The 16,014-nt window shown below is 46.9% G+C and overlaps 1 protein-coding gene across 1 annotated transcript; it reads left to right on the plus strand.

Annotated features, from left to right (window-relative positions):
• The first annotated feature begins 9,099 nt into the window (after positions 1-9,099).
• On the plus strand, positions 9,100-15,381 carry LOC120981469 (galectin-related protein-like). The gene is made up of 4 exons (XM_040411009.1): positions 9,100-9,154; positions 12,707-12,795; positions 14,993-15,167; positions 15,253-15,381. Exons 1-4 carry the CDS (start codon positions 9,134-9,136, stop codon positions 15,379-15,381), a joined length of 414 nt encoding a protein of 137 aa, XP_040266943.1. The 5' UTR covers positions 9,100-9,133.
• The last annotated feature ends 633 nt before the right edge of the window (positions 15,382-16,014 follow it).

The raw sequence follows: 16,014 nt of genomic DNA on the forward strand, positions 1-16,014 counted from the left end.
TCCCCAGGGGCTATTCCACATCCCGGATACGACAGTGTCACGCAGGGGAGGGCTGGCAGCCTTAGTCCTGGGGGGCAAATCCAGTCAAGTGGCCCATTTTAGCCCCGCCCATTATTAAAAGCCCCTCCTACATATAATAGGCCACTCCCAACAAACACTGTACAGCTGACATTCTATAGTTGAGGCCTGTCCTGGCTGCACTGCCTGCTTCACAATATACAATAGACAGCAGCCGGCTACAGCCAGGAAGCTCCTCCGCTCTCCTCCCTCCCCTGATCCTGCTCAAGGCCTGTGGTTCCCCCCACCATCTGCCACCCGCCCGTGGCCTGCTGCCCCCTTTCGTCGTCTTCACCCAGCTCTGAATCCTCCTTCTGCAAATGGCAGGGAATGGGGGGGGGAGCCGGAGCATCTCCTCTCCTACATAGCGCCACATACCTCTTACATCCAGTGATGTCACCTTTGTTGTAGACGTTCTCTTTCTTTATCTTCTCCATTCAGACCAGACCGCCATGATGATTTTTCTGCCATCTCCCGTCTCTGCAGAGATTGACAAACAGACATTAGTTTCCCACATTTCCATCATCTTCACTTCTTCTGAACACCCTTTCCTGCCACCCCAATACTGTGCCCACTGTGCCCCCAATACTATACTGCAGAAACAGTCCCCCTGGAAATACTGCTACCACATAGATAGTGCCCCCAATACTGTGCCCGCTGTGCCCCCAATACTATACTGCAGAAACAGTCCCCCTGGAAATACTGCTACCACACAGATAGTGCCCCCTTAAACAATTATTGGCACACAGTGCTCTAAAAAATAATTGTGCCCAGACACTAATAGTATAAAGATAATGTCCCCCAAAAATAATTGTGCTAAGCTGATACTATGCCAGGGTGCCCCCAAAGTAACAGTGCTCCCCAAAATCCCACCAATAGAAATAATTCTCTGCCAGAGCACACTTAGTAGTAATAATGCCCCTATAGTGCCCTAGTAATCATGTTCCTCATAGCCCCCCAGCAGTAGTAAAGCCCCCATAATACCCCCTAGTAGTAATAATTCTCCTTATAATATGACAGTACATAAAATACCCCGCTTAGTGCCCGCAGTTGAGCTAATGTCCCCATAATGTATGCCAGTATAAAATACCCCTATATAGTGCCCCAGTAAATGCCCTCATAGTGCTCCTCTCCCCCTTCCCCATAGTGTCCCCCATAATATGCAAGTAAAAAAATGCCCCTTATTAGTGCCCCCAGCAGATGCCCCTATAGTGCTCCTCTCCCCCACAATGTGCCAGTAAAGAAATGCCCCTTCTTAGTGCCACCATATGCCCCAATAGTGCTCCACTCCCCCATAGTGCCCCCAAATAATGCCCCATAGTGCCGCTCTCCCCATAGTGCCTCCCATAATGTGCCAGTAAAAAATGCCCCCTTAGTGCCACCAAATGCCATAGTGCCCCCCATAATGTTCCAATAGAAAAGGCCCCTTTAGAGCCCCCAATTCCCCATAGTGCCCCCAAATAATGCCCCTATAGTAACACCAGATGCCCCATAGTGCTGCTCTCCCCTATAGTGCCCCCCATAAAGTGCCAGTAAGAAATGCCCCCATAGTGCCCGCTCCTCCAATAGTGCCAGCTCCCCTCATAGTGCAAGCTCTCCCCCATAGTGCCAGCCCCCCCATAGTGTCAGCTCCCCCCCATAGCCATAGTGCCAGCTCCCCCCCCCCCCCCCCCCCCACAAAGAAAAACAAAACACTAATACTTACCTGGCTCCATCAGCAGCGATGCAGGCCTCTTCTGGCCTGTGTCCCTGCTGTGTGCTGCCCGGCTCAGGCGGCGCGATGATAATGACGTCATCGCGCTGCCTGAGCCGGTCTCTGAAAGGCTGCAGGCATTAGTGCCTGCGGCCTATCAGAAGAACAGGGGAGGGACACACCTCTCCCTCCCCTGCCCCACAGCACACAGCCGCCACCACCGCCGCTGCAATTACATCCAGCGGCGAAACAACATGCCAGTGAGGCGCTTGATTTGCGACAGCCCGACACGTTGGAATTCAACACTCCTAATGTTCGACCGCCTGCTCCAACAAGAAAAAGCCGTCAACGAGTATTTGTATGACCGGGGTGCTAGGACAGCCTCTGCAGAGCTGGGTATTTTTTGCCACTTTACTGGACGCTCATGCGCAATGCCTGTAGGCTCATGCGTCCTTTTGAGGAGGTGACAAACCTAGTCAGTCGCACCGAAGGCACCATCAGTGACATCATCCCATTTGTTTTCTTCCTGGAGCGTGCCCTGCGAAGAGTGCTGGATCAGGCCGTAGATGAGCGTGAAGAGGAAGAGTTGTGGTCACCATCACCACCAGAAACAGCCTTATCATCATCGCTTGCTGGACCTGTGGCAACGCTGGAAGAGGAGTCTGAGGAAGAGGAGTCAGAGGAGGAATGTGGCTTTGAGGAGGAGGAAGACCAACCACAGCAGGCATCCCAGGGTGCTCATTGTCACCTATCTGGTACCCGTGGTGTTGTACGTGGCTGGGGGGAAGAACAGACCTTCAATGAGATCAGTGAGGATGAGGAACGGGACATGAGAAGCTCAGCATCCAACCTTGTGCAAATGGGGTCTTTCATGCTGTCATGCCTGTTGAGGGACCCTCGTATAAAAAGGCTGAAGGAGAACGACCTGTACTGGGTGGCCACGCTACTAGACCCGCGGTATAAGCAGAATGTGGCTGAAATGTTACCGAATTACCGGAAGTCGGAAAGGATGCAGCAGTTCCAAAACAATACCTAATTTTTCAGGCATGTGTACATGCCTAATTTTTCTGGCCTCTGGTGCTGCACTGTGGCTGCAAAAACAAAAACAAAAAAAAAAGGCACATTTATGTGTCAATTCCCCTTTGTGATCGTTACCTTGTTGTGGTGAAGGGGCTTGCGTATCACAATGAAGCAATCACCTCTATGAGTGTGTTGGCAATGTTGGCACATCCCAGGTGATAAGGTCATTGCTTCATTGTGAACAGACCAAAAGCGATCGGCTGGATAATTTTGCATAAAAAAAACATTAATTTTCTTTGTGATCATCTAAGGTGATCATTAAAGCCTACTAGGCCAACAATGGGCCCACACGGCAGAATCATTGTTTTCTGGGTCACTTAACTGTCACTGAACTACCTCAGCACGACCATAGGCTTTGAAAAACCGCCATCGCCTGCAATCTCCCAAACATGCGCACGAGCACAGTCATCACTACACCAAGATTGACGCATAGAGGAATAAAATTTATATCAACTATTGACAACTCTGCGGTTGTCTAAAATCTATTCGATACACGTCTTCTGATAGGGGACGTAACAGGGATTAAACTGATAAGAATAGTACTACTTAACACACCACTCATATCGGGTGGCACAGTACATTGCACGGCGCACGCGCAGTGCCCCAAATTGGAAGTAAGAGGACCGACCAACCATCTTTTTTCATCTCCTGGTTCCTAAAATCTATTCCATACACCAGCCCCTGATAGGGGACAAAACAGAGATTAACCGCCTCCGGACCGCCTAACGCAGGATCGCGTTCCGGAGGCGGCAGCCCTGCGCAGACGCGAGATTTCCTGTGAACGCGCACACACAGGCGCGCACGTTCACAGGATCGGAAGGTAAGCGAGTGGATCTCCAGCCTTCCAGCGGCGATCGTTCGCTGGCAGGCTGGAGATGCGATTTTTTTAACCCCTAACAGGTATATTAGACGCTGTTTTGATAACAGCGTCTAATATACCTGCTACCTGGTCCTCTGGTGGTCCCCTTTGTTTGGATCGACCACCAGAGGACACAGGCAGCTCTGTAATAAGTAGCACCAAACACCACTACACTACACCCCCCACCCCTGTCACTTATTAACCCCTTATTCACCCCTGATCACCCCATATAGACTCCCTGATCACCCCCCTGTCATTGATCACCCCCCTGTAAGGCTCCATTCAGACGTCCGTATGTTTTTTACGGATACATGGATCGGATCCGCGAAACACATACGGACATCTGAATGGAGCCTTACAGGGGGGTGATCAATGACAGGGGGGTGATCACCCCATATAGACTCCCTGATCACCCCCCTGTCATTGCTCACCCCCCTGCAAGGCTCTATTCAGACGTCCGTATGTTTTTTACGGATCCACGGATACATGGATCGGATCAGCAAAACACATACGGACATCTGAATGGAGCCTTACAGGGGGTGATCAATAACAGGGGGGTGATCACCCCATATAGACTCCCTGATCACCCCCCTGTCATTGATCACCCCCCTGTCATTGGTCACCCCTCTGTAAGGCTCTATTCAGACGTCCGTATGTTTTTTACGGATCCACGGATACATGGATCGGATCCGTAAAACACTGAAAGTGAAAAATGTCATTTTTTTGCAAAAAAATCGTTAAATTTCGATTAATAACAAAAAAAGTAAAAATGTCAGCAGCAATGAAATACCACCAAATGAAAGCTCTATTAGTGAGAAGAAAAGGAGGTAAAATTCATTTGGGTGGTAAGTTGCATGACCGAGCAATAAACGGTTAAAGTAGTGTAGTGCAGAAGTGTAAAAAGTGGCCTGGTCATTAAGGGTGTTTAAGCTAGGGGGGCTGAGGTGTTTAAAAGGTGAAAGTTTGATTTATGATTATTATTCTGTCCCATTACTTTTGGTCCCTTAACAAGTGGGAGGCACAGATGCAAACTGTTGTAATTCCTGCACCGTTCACCTGATTTGGATGTAAATACCCTCAAATTAAAGCTGACAGTCTGCAGGTAAAGCACATCTTGTTCGTTTCATTTCAGATCCATTGTGGTGGTGTATAGAGCCAAAAATGTTAGAATTGTGTCGATGTCCCAATATTTATGGACCTGACTGTATGTGATGTATGTGTTAGATCTATCTTCATCAAGTTTTTTCTTGCCATTTCTGAAGACACGGGGACACACTTTTTGCATAGGGGCTTTTAGCATTCAGAATTGCATACATTTCGCACCACACAATGTAGCGCGTAAGCGCTGGACTCATCATGGTCTATTTTTGGGGGCTTTTTCACCTCTGCCTTTTCGACACTGATCACCTGTTTATTTCCCAGTTCCCCATTGACTTTGCCGTATGAGGGTTGTTTTTTTTTCAGGATGGGATATATTTTTTAATACCATATTGGGGTACATATTATTGAAAAACTTTTATTTTCTTGCAGAGTAGGATATTTGGAAAGGAACTACAATTCCAGTCATATGGGGGTGTTGGGTTTTCCTCTTATATTCACCATGCTACAGCATATTTTACTACTTTTACACAGTAAAAAACATTTAAAAACACTGAGAACGATAACTTTTCATATTTTTTTTTTTAATAGGTTTACTTCATGGGCAGATATTGGGGATATATTTTAGGGCCCCTGGTTGCCAATGTAACCCGTCAGTATCAGGCGATTGTGTCACAGGAGCAGGGGTGACAGAAGGGGCCCCTTCTCTAATCACACAGATGCCTTGGTCGATAAGAGGTTAAACAGGGTGACAGCTGTATAATACAGCCACCTCTCACCCATGGCCAGTACATATGGCGGTGAGGAAAAGCTGTTGGGGGCGCTATCACTTCTCTCTCATCCCCTCAATAGAAAACATCAAACTGACTTTTTTTTTCAAATTATATCTGTCAACTGCAAAGGGCATGTGCACTACAACTCCCAGCATGCTCTTCTAGTGTCAGAAAGGACTCTATGACATGGGTAGATTGAGACTTTCATACTTAGTGTGGCAAACCTAGCCACTTACAGAATGTCTTTCTTGTCTGTACCTCTTCCCCTCCCCCTTTTCCTGTCCCATTGTTTCCCCAGCAGGGTGTTGTCTCAGGGACACTGGGAGACCAGTTTAAACCAGCTGCAGTGTCCCCCCTCAACCCCCCATCAGCCCTTGCTATTGTCTGACCCCACTTCTCCTTGTACCATAGTCATCTATGTATTGTATGTAAATGAGGCTGTTGGCGGTTTGACACCAGGTGCGCATGCCGCGTAAAGTCAGTTGACTCCCAAACTGTGTGTCGTCCAGTTACTGGGGGAATTGTCTCTTGGATATTGACCTGCTTCTTCAGCTACAAGGGGATTTAAGTGAAGATATTGAGGGTATACCTTGAATCTCCGCAACACTTAGTATACTAAGCCCCACCCCCCAAACCCATCTGTAAACACCCGCTTCTGGGCGACGCTTGTGTCATTTTCTACCCTGGTTTGCCAGGATTGTCACTAAAAATGAGGCCAAGTCCCTGCAAATTCTGGACTGTGAAGAATATAACATCTCCGTTGGCTCCTCATAGAACTGAGAAGATGGAAGAAAAACACATTGGATTCAACACTGTTAAAAATCTGCCCCTTATGTCAGTTTCCTGCCCTACACAGCTAGGGTGGGTTTGGTTGCCATGGGGGGCGACACCGTTGTTTAGCAACCTGTTGCCGAGCGCGGCTTTATGACATCACAGAAGCGTTGCCCTTGAGCCCTGGAACACTGGGTGAGATCGGTGAGTGTGAGGCGAGGATTGCGGAGAGAGGAGGCTGACCACTTTTAGCGAGCGATTTATTGTATTTCTTACCTTTTTATCCCGTTTTTTTTCCCCTTCATCCCCCCCGCCCCTTCCCCAGATACACCTTTATTGGTGTGTGGCGGAAGAGGCAGCCACATGGCTGCTACGGGGGCTGGAGGAAAACTCCAGCCTCGGAGACATATCTATCGTCCCCGGAGGACCCCGTACGGCCAGAAGCCAACAACATCTGGCTTCACAACGCGCCATCTGACAGCAGGATTGGAAGGTATCGTGCCGTTTATAACATCACCGTCTGAAACACCTAGACAGGAAACTGGCCGATACCTTCGACTGCAGGGAGGAGCACCATTACCGCCGGCAACACCACCTGCCGAGACCATCATAGCAGCACAGGAAGAGAAAGAACATCAGGTACCGGAGCCCACCAGAACACCAGGTGAGGTGCAGACCCATCCCCACATGCCCAGGTTACCATCTATCTGGAGGTTTCTGAGACTGTTATCAGGGACAGTAACATCTACAGTCCGCAGTGCGCCTTACGCCCTACCACCGCGCGTTCAGGTCACTGCGAGACCGCGCTATGACACCAGACTAAGCGCCCCTATCAGTTACGAGGCTCGGGAGATCATGAAAGCCATTCCATCCAGAAACTTTGTGAGGGATGAGGGAGAAAACATCTCATCTATGATCCGAGTACCTTTTATCAAGGTAATATATCCTGGTGCTGCATAGTAATGTAGTGGTGAAGCTCCCTGCAGCGTGCGAGTACCATCTTAGCACACTGCTGTTATTCGGATTGATTTTCTCAGTTTTGACCTCGGCCTGACTAACGGACTATGTTTTTTGACTGCTGCCTGCCCCGACCCCGGACTGTTTTTTGACTATTCTTGTTTGCCGCCTGCCCTGACCACGGCATGTATTTTGACTATGATTGTTTGCCGCCTGCCCTGACCTCGGCCTGTTTTTAGAATACGATTGTTTGCCGCCTGCCCTGACCTTTGCTTGCTCGACCATTCTTCTGCCTGCCGATTTGGTACCCTATTGTAAATGCCTGTAGCATGGACAGTCCTCTCTCCGAGCCTCACCTCTGGGCAGATCCCATTTACTCTTTCACAAATAATCATTTGGCATCTTTCACGCCATCACTCTCATGGAGAGAACTATTGTGAACTCCTCACTCCCACACAGTACATGCCCTGAACAAATTTCTGGTTGACCTTTTAGTCAGGGGCCAACCACCATGGTAAAGCTACAGCTGCACTGATATTTCCAGTACTGCCTTATCAGTGCAGTTTTCTTGGCCAGAGGGAGTGAAGGACCTGTGGTGACATCAAGTTCTCTTGACCACAGTTCCTGCAACCCAGGAGTTTCAGGGGGTGTTGGGATAAAATACATGACCAGGAGAGAGAAGCCTGGATAGCTCTCCTGACACTCTCTCCCTTCCACCTCCAGCAACATTTGGGCTCCTGGGGGTGGGAATGGGGAATGTTGCTGCCAGTAGGTAGGAAGGGAGAAAATCTACTGTCAGTGGAGGAGGGGAAGAAAGAAGGACAATACTGCTGTCAGTAGGGGAGAGATGGGAAGGGGGGGCAATGCTGCAGTTATTGTGGGAGGGATGGAAAGCGGGAAATTCTCTGCTAGTGGGGGAGGGGTGGAAAGAGGGAAATGCTCTGCTAGTGGGGGCGGGAATGGGGAAATGCTCTGCTAGTGGGGGAGGGGTGGAAAAAGGGAAATGCTCTGCTAGTGGGGGAGAGGTGGGAAGGGTAAAATGCTGCCAATGAGGGAGGGGTGGGTACTATATTACTGCCTTGTGCCATTTGGGGAGGTACTTTGTGCCACAATGTGCTGTTTGTCTGGCACTTCTGGGAAGGTATGTTGGGTTGCACTGGCTGCATGTGAATCCCAGTCCGGTCCGTGATGTAAAGTGTGCACAGAGCAAGTGTCAGGACATCCACATTCCCTGTCTGGACAGTCACAGTCGGTAGAGAACTCTTCAGAAACGTCCAAAATAAGAACCTGGTGGCCAACCTGAGCGGGCGCATCATCTCCTCCACGATACCACTACATCCACTGGACCTGATAAAGATCCGCTAAGCAGGTAAAACCACAGCGCTTGTACCATCCATCATGGAGGTGAAGGACATCGAGCACATCACCACTGCCTCTATGTAGTGTTTCTGTAAACCTGTGGTGGGCATGCTGGGAGTTGTAATCCTCTCTAACAGTTTAATGGTGTTATGTCACAGGGAAATAATAGTAATTACAATATTTGGGGGCACCCTGCTATGCAGAACGCGCAGTAACGGAGAGATGGGGCACTGGAAATGAATGTTTCATAAGTGACTGCCTGTAAGCCGTGCGCCCTGTCATGGCAGCAGTTTAGCGTTTCCATGGTTACGCCGCACTTTGTGGTTGTGCCTCAGCTGATCATCCCCCAGTATTAGGACTGCACGGCACAGATAAGTCTCCCCGCGCTCCTCTCTCATCCTCCTCACTGTTTATTTCTGAAGGGCGAGCAAAAACTTCCCATCCGACATCCGCGCTGATCAGCGTCGCCAGCACCAGCCACTCGTCATGACCGACATCTGCACAAACGTGAGTAGGGGACAATGGCGGCATCAGATCATTGACCAAAACCCAATGAAAAGTTCTGCTACGCTCTATTTTCAAGATCTCTGCTTGGTGTCAGCGACTGAGAAGATTCTTGTCTACATCTAGGAGGCTAAAAACCCATATAGACATAACACTTCTCAGAGCTGATGATTTGCTACAATTGCATCTAATCTAGATATTTCCAACAACTACATCTATAGGTCTGCGTTCACATATGCCTATACATTGGGATACGTCCCAGCCCTCTGTGGGAGATCCTCCTAAAATACATCTCAGGGTTCAGAAGTGGTGTGAACTGAGTCTTACCGGATGAAAGAGACATCTGTGCTTTGAATGGACTGCATTTAAAGGGGTTGTCCCATTTTGGACATTTGGGGCATATGGCTAGGATGTGCTCTAAATGTCTGATAGGTGCAGGTCCCACCTCTGGGACCCCCACCTATACTTAAAAAGGAGCCCGAAAAGTGCCGGGGGGTGCGCCGCACATTAGCGCCGCCCTCCATTCATCCCTATGGAAGCTCCAAAAATAGCCAAGCGCTGGCTCAGCTAGTTCTGTCAGCCCCATAAAGGTGAATGGAGCGGTGGCCGCGCTTCCCAATTATTTCAATGGAACTGCCAAAAATGGCTGAGCTATTTTCAGCGCTCCAATAGGAATGAATGGTAGGCGGCCGCGCATGCGCCGTTCGCCCTCCAGCACTTTGCGGGCTCCGTTCTAAGTGTAGAACGAGGTGGGACCCGCACCTATCAGACATTGGGAGGACATCCTAGATGTCCAAGATGGGACAACCCCTTTAAATGCAGTTCATTCACAGCACATTTCTTTCATTAGGTTATCATTTACTGAAAACAAGCAGAGATTTTGAAAATAGTGAGAAGAGAAATTCATCAAAACTGGGGCAAAGGAAAAATGGCTTAGTTGCCCATAGCAACCAATCAGATTCCACCTTTCATTATTCAGAGCTCCTTTGGAAAATGAAAGGTGGAATCTGATTGGTTGCTATGGGCAACTAAGCCAGTATACCAGGATTGTAATCAGGTTAAGCTGTTAATATCAGATTGGAGGGGGTCCGACACCATTTACTCCAGTGGGAGCAGTGCTGCAGTTACCAGCTCCGTCCACTACACAATGGAGGGAGCTGTAGTTCTGGTGCGGACTTCCAGCACTGGAGCTACTCTGAAACAGCTGATCAGCAGGGGAGCCTGGTGTCGGACCCCTGCCGATCAGTTATTGATGGCCTATCCTGAGGAATGGGTCCGCATCCGTGATATGGCCGCAATACAGGCACGGTCTGATCCCTTAGACTAAGCATATTGCTATTAGGCTGACCTCTGGTGGATCTTTATCTGTACGACAGGTTCATATTCACTAAGACTGGGCTAAATAGTAGGAGCATGAAAATGTTGCGCAAGTGAGTTGAAAATAGTCACATGTCTCCATGAAAGGGACGACCGTCTAAGAACTCATGCACACAACGTACGTATTTTTCAGTGCGCAAAAAACACGGATGACGGATCCAGTGTAACAATGCGTATCCTTGTCGGACATGTTCTATCTTTTTTTGCGGAACGGCCATATGGAAACGGAATGCGCACAGAGCCATTTCCGGCTTTTTTGCGGACCCATTAAAGTGAATGGTTCTGCATATGGGCTGCAAAAAAAACAAAAAACAGAACAAACATGGAAAACAAATACGTTAGTGTGCATGAGCCCCAAAACAGCATATATCGCAGACACGATAATAAATGTGTTTTTTGTCACACGTTCAAATATCATGTTTTTTTTGTTGTAGGAGCTTTTGAAAAAATATTTTTCTGTAATTGTCACAAGAAAGCATCAAAACCTGAGCAGTAAAACGTGGATAAACATTATGACAATCAGGTAACAGGACACTGCATATACTTCTTGTGTTCTTGGAGTCAAAGGCCGGTAGGCGGGAGATTTAAACGCCAGTCGTCCTTATCTGTGACCGCCATTAGGGTGGTTATCTTTGTCTCTAGGGCTTACCTCACTGTGTCCTCCCTAGCCTTTATTTCATAAGAACCTAAAAACTTAGCAAGCTAAGCCCAACATCTCACCCTTCGCTCTAAAGTCCTCGTCATAGAGGTCCAGGAAGCTGAGGTCTAGGCTGCTGTATACAGGATCCTTGCACTGAAGGACTGTGAGGTGGAAGTAAAATGTCACCACGGAATATCTTTTACTGGCCAACAGGATAATGAGACTCTATAGTTGTAATGAGACTCTATAATAGAAGAAATTGGTCTTTTTGTCACATGTTCAGAGAACATACACAAAAAAGCATCGAAAATGCTTGGTTTTATGTTTTTTTTAATGGAAATTTTTGGTGGCGCTTTTAATTTAGTATCATCTTGTACATGTATTTAATTCCGCTGGCCTATGGGAAAAGTGCAAAACTGTGCCATCAGCTTTTAGACAGAATTTTATTAAAGGGGGTTTTCCAGGAGGAAAATATTATGACCTATCCTCAGGATAGGCTATCAATAACTGATCGGTGGGCGAGAATGTCCTATATAGGCAAAGAAATAGGAGCAGTGATGGTCAGTTCGCAGTGTTCAGCGAACACATGCGGGCTGCCATCTTTAGTAAGGTAGACTCACCCGTCCGGCGATGCACAGGTAACCCATTGCGTGTGCCGGGAGTCGGTCTGAAATCAAATGCAGTCACCGGGAGCAGGCAGTTCCGAGAACAGCCGCCGGGGGCCTTCATCGGGCTGTTCTCGGAACTGCCTGCTCCCGGTGACTGCATTTGATTTCAGCCCAGCTCCCGGCACACGTAAGGGGTTACCTGTGCATCGCCGGATGGGTGAGTCTACCTTACTAAAGATGGCAGCACGCATGTGTTCGCTTCGAACTGACCATCACTGGTGAGGAGAAGTGGATTAAGATATGGGAGGCTTGGAAGCCCTAATCCTTCTTGCCCCCAAATTGTATGTTTCTACTATTGTTGTCTGAGTGGGATTATGGAGGGCCTTTAAAACGCATCGCAAGGGTAGGGTGGTTTGGGAAATGGGTGATTACGGGGAATTGAAAATAATAGTAATTTTATATTGTAATTTTCAATGAAAAATTTGAATGGTTTGTATATGTCTTTTTTTATTAATAAAGACTGCTAAAAAAAACTGTTCGGTGCGGTTCTGATTCCCGGCACTCGCGCCGATCAGCTGTTTGAAGAGTGTCGCGGCCTCTTTCTAGGCCAGTGATGTCACGATCATCGTTCACATGGCCTGGGTGCAGCTCAGTCCCATTCAAATGAATGGGCCTAGGCTGCAATACCAAGCACAGCCACTATACAATGTATGGCACTGTACTTAGTAAGCTGCGAGGAGGCTGCAGCCTCTTCAAGATCATGGGGGTAACGGGAGTCAGATATTGATGACCTACCTTGAGGATAGGCCATCAATATAAATCTCCCAGGCAACTAATTTAAGCCAAAGCACAAAATAAATTAACATGACACATACAATTACAATCATTCCCTCCTGATAAAGCTAATTCCTCAATGTATTCAAATTGAAGGGAGAAAAATATGTTGGTGATATCAAAGGAGGGATGAAACCAGCCATGAAGATCACCATCATGGGAGTTGTAGACGTCAGACCCAAGAGGTAAAAGAAAAGCAGTACATTTCATATGGTAACATCTGTCTGTATAGTTAGTACAATTTTTTTATTAGCTTGTTTTGGGCTATCCATATATGTTGTTCTTACAGGGGGTATACAAAAAGGCAGGGCAGTTTTATAGAAAATGGGGCCCCGGGTGACCAGACAAATTAGGGCTCCCTCGCCATTTTTAGACAGTTTGAAAGGGCTGACCAGGGTTAAAAAAACATGGCCGCTTCTTCCAACAACAGGACCACTGTGCCTGGGATTTCTCTGGTATTACAGTCCACTGAAGTGAATGGGGCTGAACTATAACACCTTGCACAACCTGTGGACAAACTGAGTGCTGTTTATAGTAGAAAGCAGCCATGTTTGTCTAACCCAGGTCACCCCTTTAAATGTAAGGGCCAAAACCGCAATATACAGCCCACTAATATAATAATTCAGTCCCTAAAAAATACCACTATAATAATACAGGCTGATTTTAGCTTGCACCCGGGGTTCCCATCTTCTAGATGCCACCCCTAAAATCAGCCCTGTAAAAGAAATAGGTTAAATGGGGATAGCAAAAATCAAAACTGGACCATCGTCCTATGTCTTGTAGGACAGCATATGTGGCAAAAGAGGGGGAGAGGCGCTCATAGGGTAATCATTTTTGGACAATTGGTTAAAAGAAGTGATTATGCTCACCTTTTGGTGTTGTGCAAGCATAGGCACAACACTAGTGTAGACGTGTATTTAAATAATGCTCGCTGCTGCCGGTATCGTTCGCTCCTCACTTGTGGAGTTGCCAATCCTCCAGAGGAGTGATGAGATACAATAAAAGGGGTGCGGAGTAATGGGGGTCCACTGTTTTCGATATTTCTTGGCGCAAAAATCATGACCTCGAATGATTGGAGACGGTTCTATTTTATTAACATATAGGTGACAACGCATTTCGGAGTTGAAAAGCACTACTTTTTCAAGTCTAAAAGGTGATCAGATTCCATAAATTAGGACAAATAATATTATGTATAAAAAAGGGACAGAAACAGTAAGATAAGGTGCACACGGATATATATATACATACACACACGTGTGCACCTTACTATTTCTGTCCCTTTTTTATACATAATACGTGCTGTCACCTATATGTTAATAAAATAGAACAGTCTCCAATCCTTCGAGGTCTTGTGAGCCAAGAGGTATCGAAAACAGTGGACCCCCATTACGCCACACCCCTTTTATTATGTCTTTTAGGAGAAAATTATGGAAGGATTGGCCAGTAGGTGGGTTCTATTTTTGCTAATGTTGAGTTGCCTGTTCAGAAAGAAGTACTAAAAGGTGCACACCACCCACGAGGAGCCACCAGCTGAAGCAACCTTTCTAAAGTTGGTTGCTTCCTCTGGTAGAAACAACTTTGATGGATTCTTCCATCAGCCCATCACTGTCCCATTCGTAAGACTTACTAGGGTATAAAACGTGATAGTGGGGGCTCCAGGGCTCAAATCTTCATTGCAAACGTTCTACAGCAGAGTTTCCTAACCAATTTCTGGAATTTCATTGGAACCTGCTTAGGGGTTCTCTGAAAGGCAACCAGCAGTTATAAGTAGTTTGGGGGTTCCTCAAAAATTGACCATAGGATGTCCTGCTTGCATGACCACAAGTGAGCAGCTGTAATATTTAAGAGATGACTTCAAAAAGTGTTCAGTTACTCTGTACCGTCACAGAATAAAATAGAGCATTACACAATAACAATTAAAATGAATCGGCTGTTGATGTAATACATGGATGTTCTAGTGTTCCTCAACTCCAGTCCTCAGGGCCCACCTAACGGTCAGGTTTTCAGGATTTTCTTAGTATTCAGCAGGTGAGAATTAGTTTCAATGCATCAGGATTTACCACAGGTATTCATTCTGTGGGATAGTCTCAAATCTTGACTGTTAGGTGGGCCCTGAGGACTGGAGTTGGGGAACACTGTTCTAGATCACTGACTACTAAATTAGTGTCCCCAGTTGGAAAACCGCTCTATTAATTTGGTTTTCTAAACCTATGCAGATAAACAAAATGGATCATAGATAAAAAAAACTAGTGCAAATAATCAGGTGCATGTTCTAACCCAAGATCTCAGAGCTTCACCTACCTGTGTATAGATGGATAGCATATCAGTAAGTGTTTAGTCCTTCATTTGGGGGAGCATTGATCATTGCAGTTCTGTCCACAGCTTTACAGTCAGTTTGCTGTGCAGTCCCGAAGATGCGGAGGAAGACGTGGCTCTTCTACTGACAGTCAACTTCCAAGACAGATCTATAATCCGAAATGCCAAGTTTGCAGGAATTTGGGTTGCAGAAGAGAAAAAAATTCCATATTTTCCCTTCACTCCTGGAAACAACTTTAAGGTAAGGCTCCAAACATTACTAGATATTACTTGACTAAAAGACCGCTGATCTATAGTTATGCTGCCCACATCTGAACCCTCTGCAGGTCTATGACATTGTTCTCCAGGTCCCAGTAACAGCAGCTGGTTTATCATATCATATGACATCTTCACAAAATATAAGGAAAAATATGAATATCTCATGGGATTATAGGAACATGGGTTGGGATGTTTGATTCCATGGAGAAGGAGCCAAAAATTGTGTACATTGGGCTATGCAATATCAATGCAGAAGTTAGGTGGAGGCAAAAGGGGCAAGCTCTTGAGTAAGTGCATATAGAGGGGAGCCCTGGGGGTTGACTTAGCCTTTACCAGCACGTGAGCCCTATAGAACCAGATCATTGCCATCCCCTCATTAAACGCAAATTATACAAAACTTTAGAAAGCTCTTACAGAAAGTAACGGTCCCCTGTACCATGTCCGTGTGTCTGATTTGCTCCCGGAGTAATAACAAGTTATTGTTTTCATTCTAGATGGAGATCCTCTGTGAGTACCAACAGATGCGGGTTCTCTTAGATGGACAAGGACTCTGCGACTTCACACATCGTGTCCCACAGCTCAAAGCAGTGACGGGTCTTAGGGTCACAGGAGACATTAAACTTACAAAGGTGGCATAACACTAAAGCCCGGGGCACTTGGGTTGCAGTCCCCTATCTACTTGGTACCATTCTACTACTTGCTTAGTACCAGTCGTCTATCTGCGTGGTACCATTCTACTACTTGCTTAGTACCAGTCTGCTATCTGCGTGGTACCATTCTACTACTTGCTTAGTACCAGTCTGCTACCTGCGTGGTACCATTCTACTACT

The sequence above is a fragment of the Bufo bufo genome, chromosome 11, assembly GCF_905171765.1.
Source record: "Bufo bufo chromosome 11, aBufBuf1.1, whole genome shotgun sequence".
Taxonomy (NCBI): Eukaryota; Metazoa; Chordata; class Amphibia; order Anura; family Bufonidae; genus Bufo; species Bufo bufo.

Coding starts and splice junctions, on each gene's coding strand:
- LOC120981469 (XM_040411009.1), top strand. CDS start 9,134: ATGACCGACATCTGCACAAAC. Junction 9,155..12,706: donor TGACCGACATCTGCACAAAC/GTGAGTAGGGGA, acceptor TTCAAATTGAAG/GGAGAAAAATATGTTGGTGA. Junction 15,168..15,252: donor CTCCTGGAAACAACTTTAAG/GTAAGGCTCCAA, acceptor AACCCTCTGCAG/GTCTATGACATTGTTCTCCA.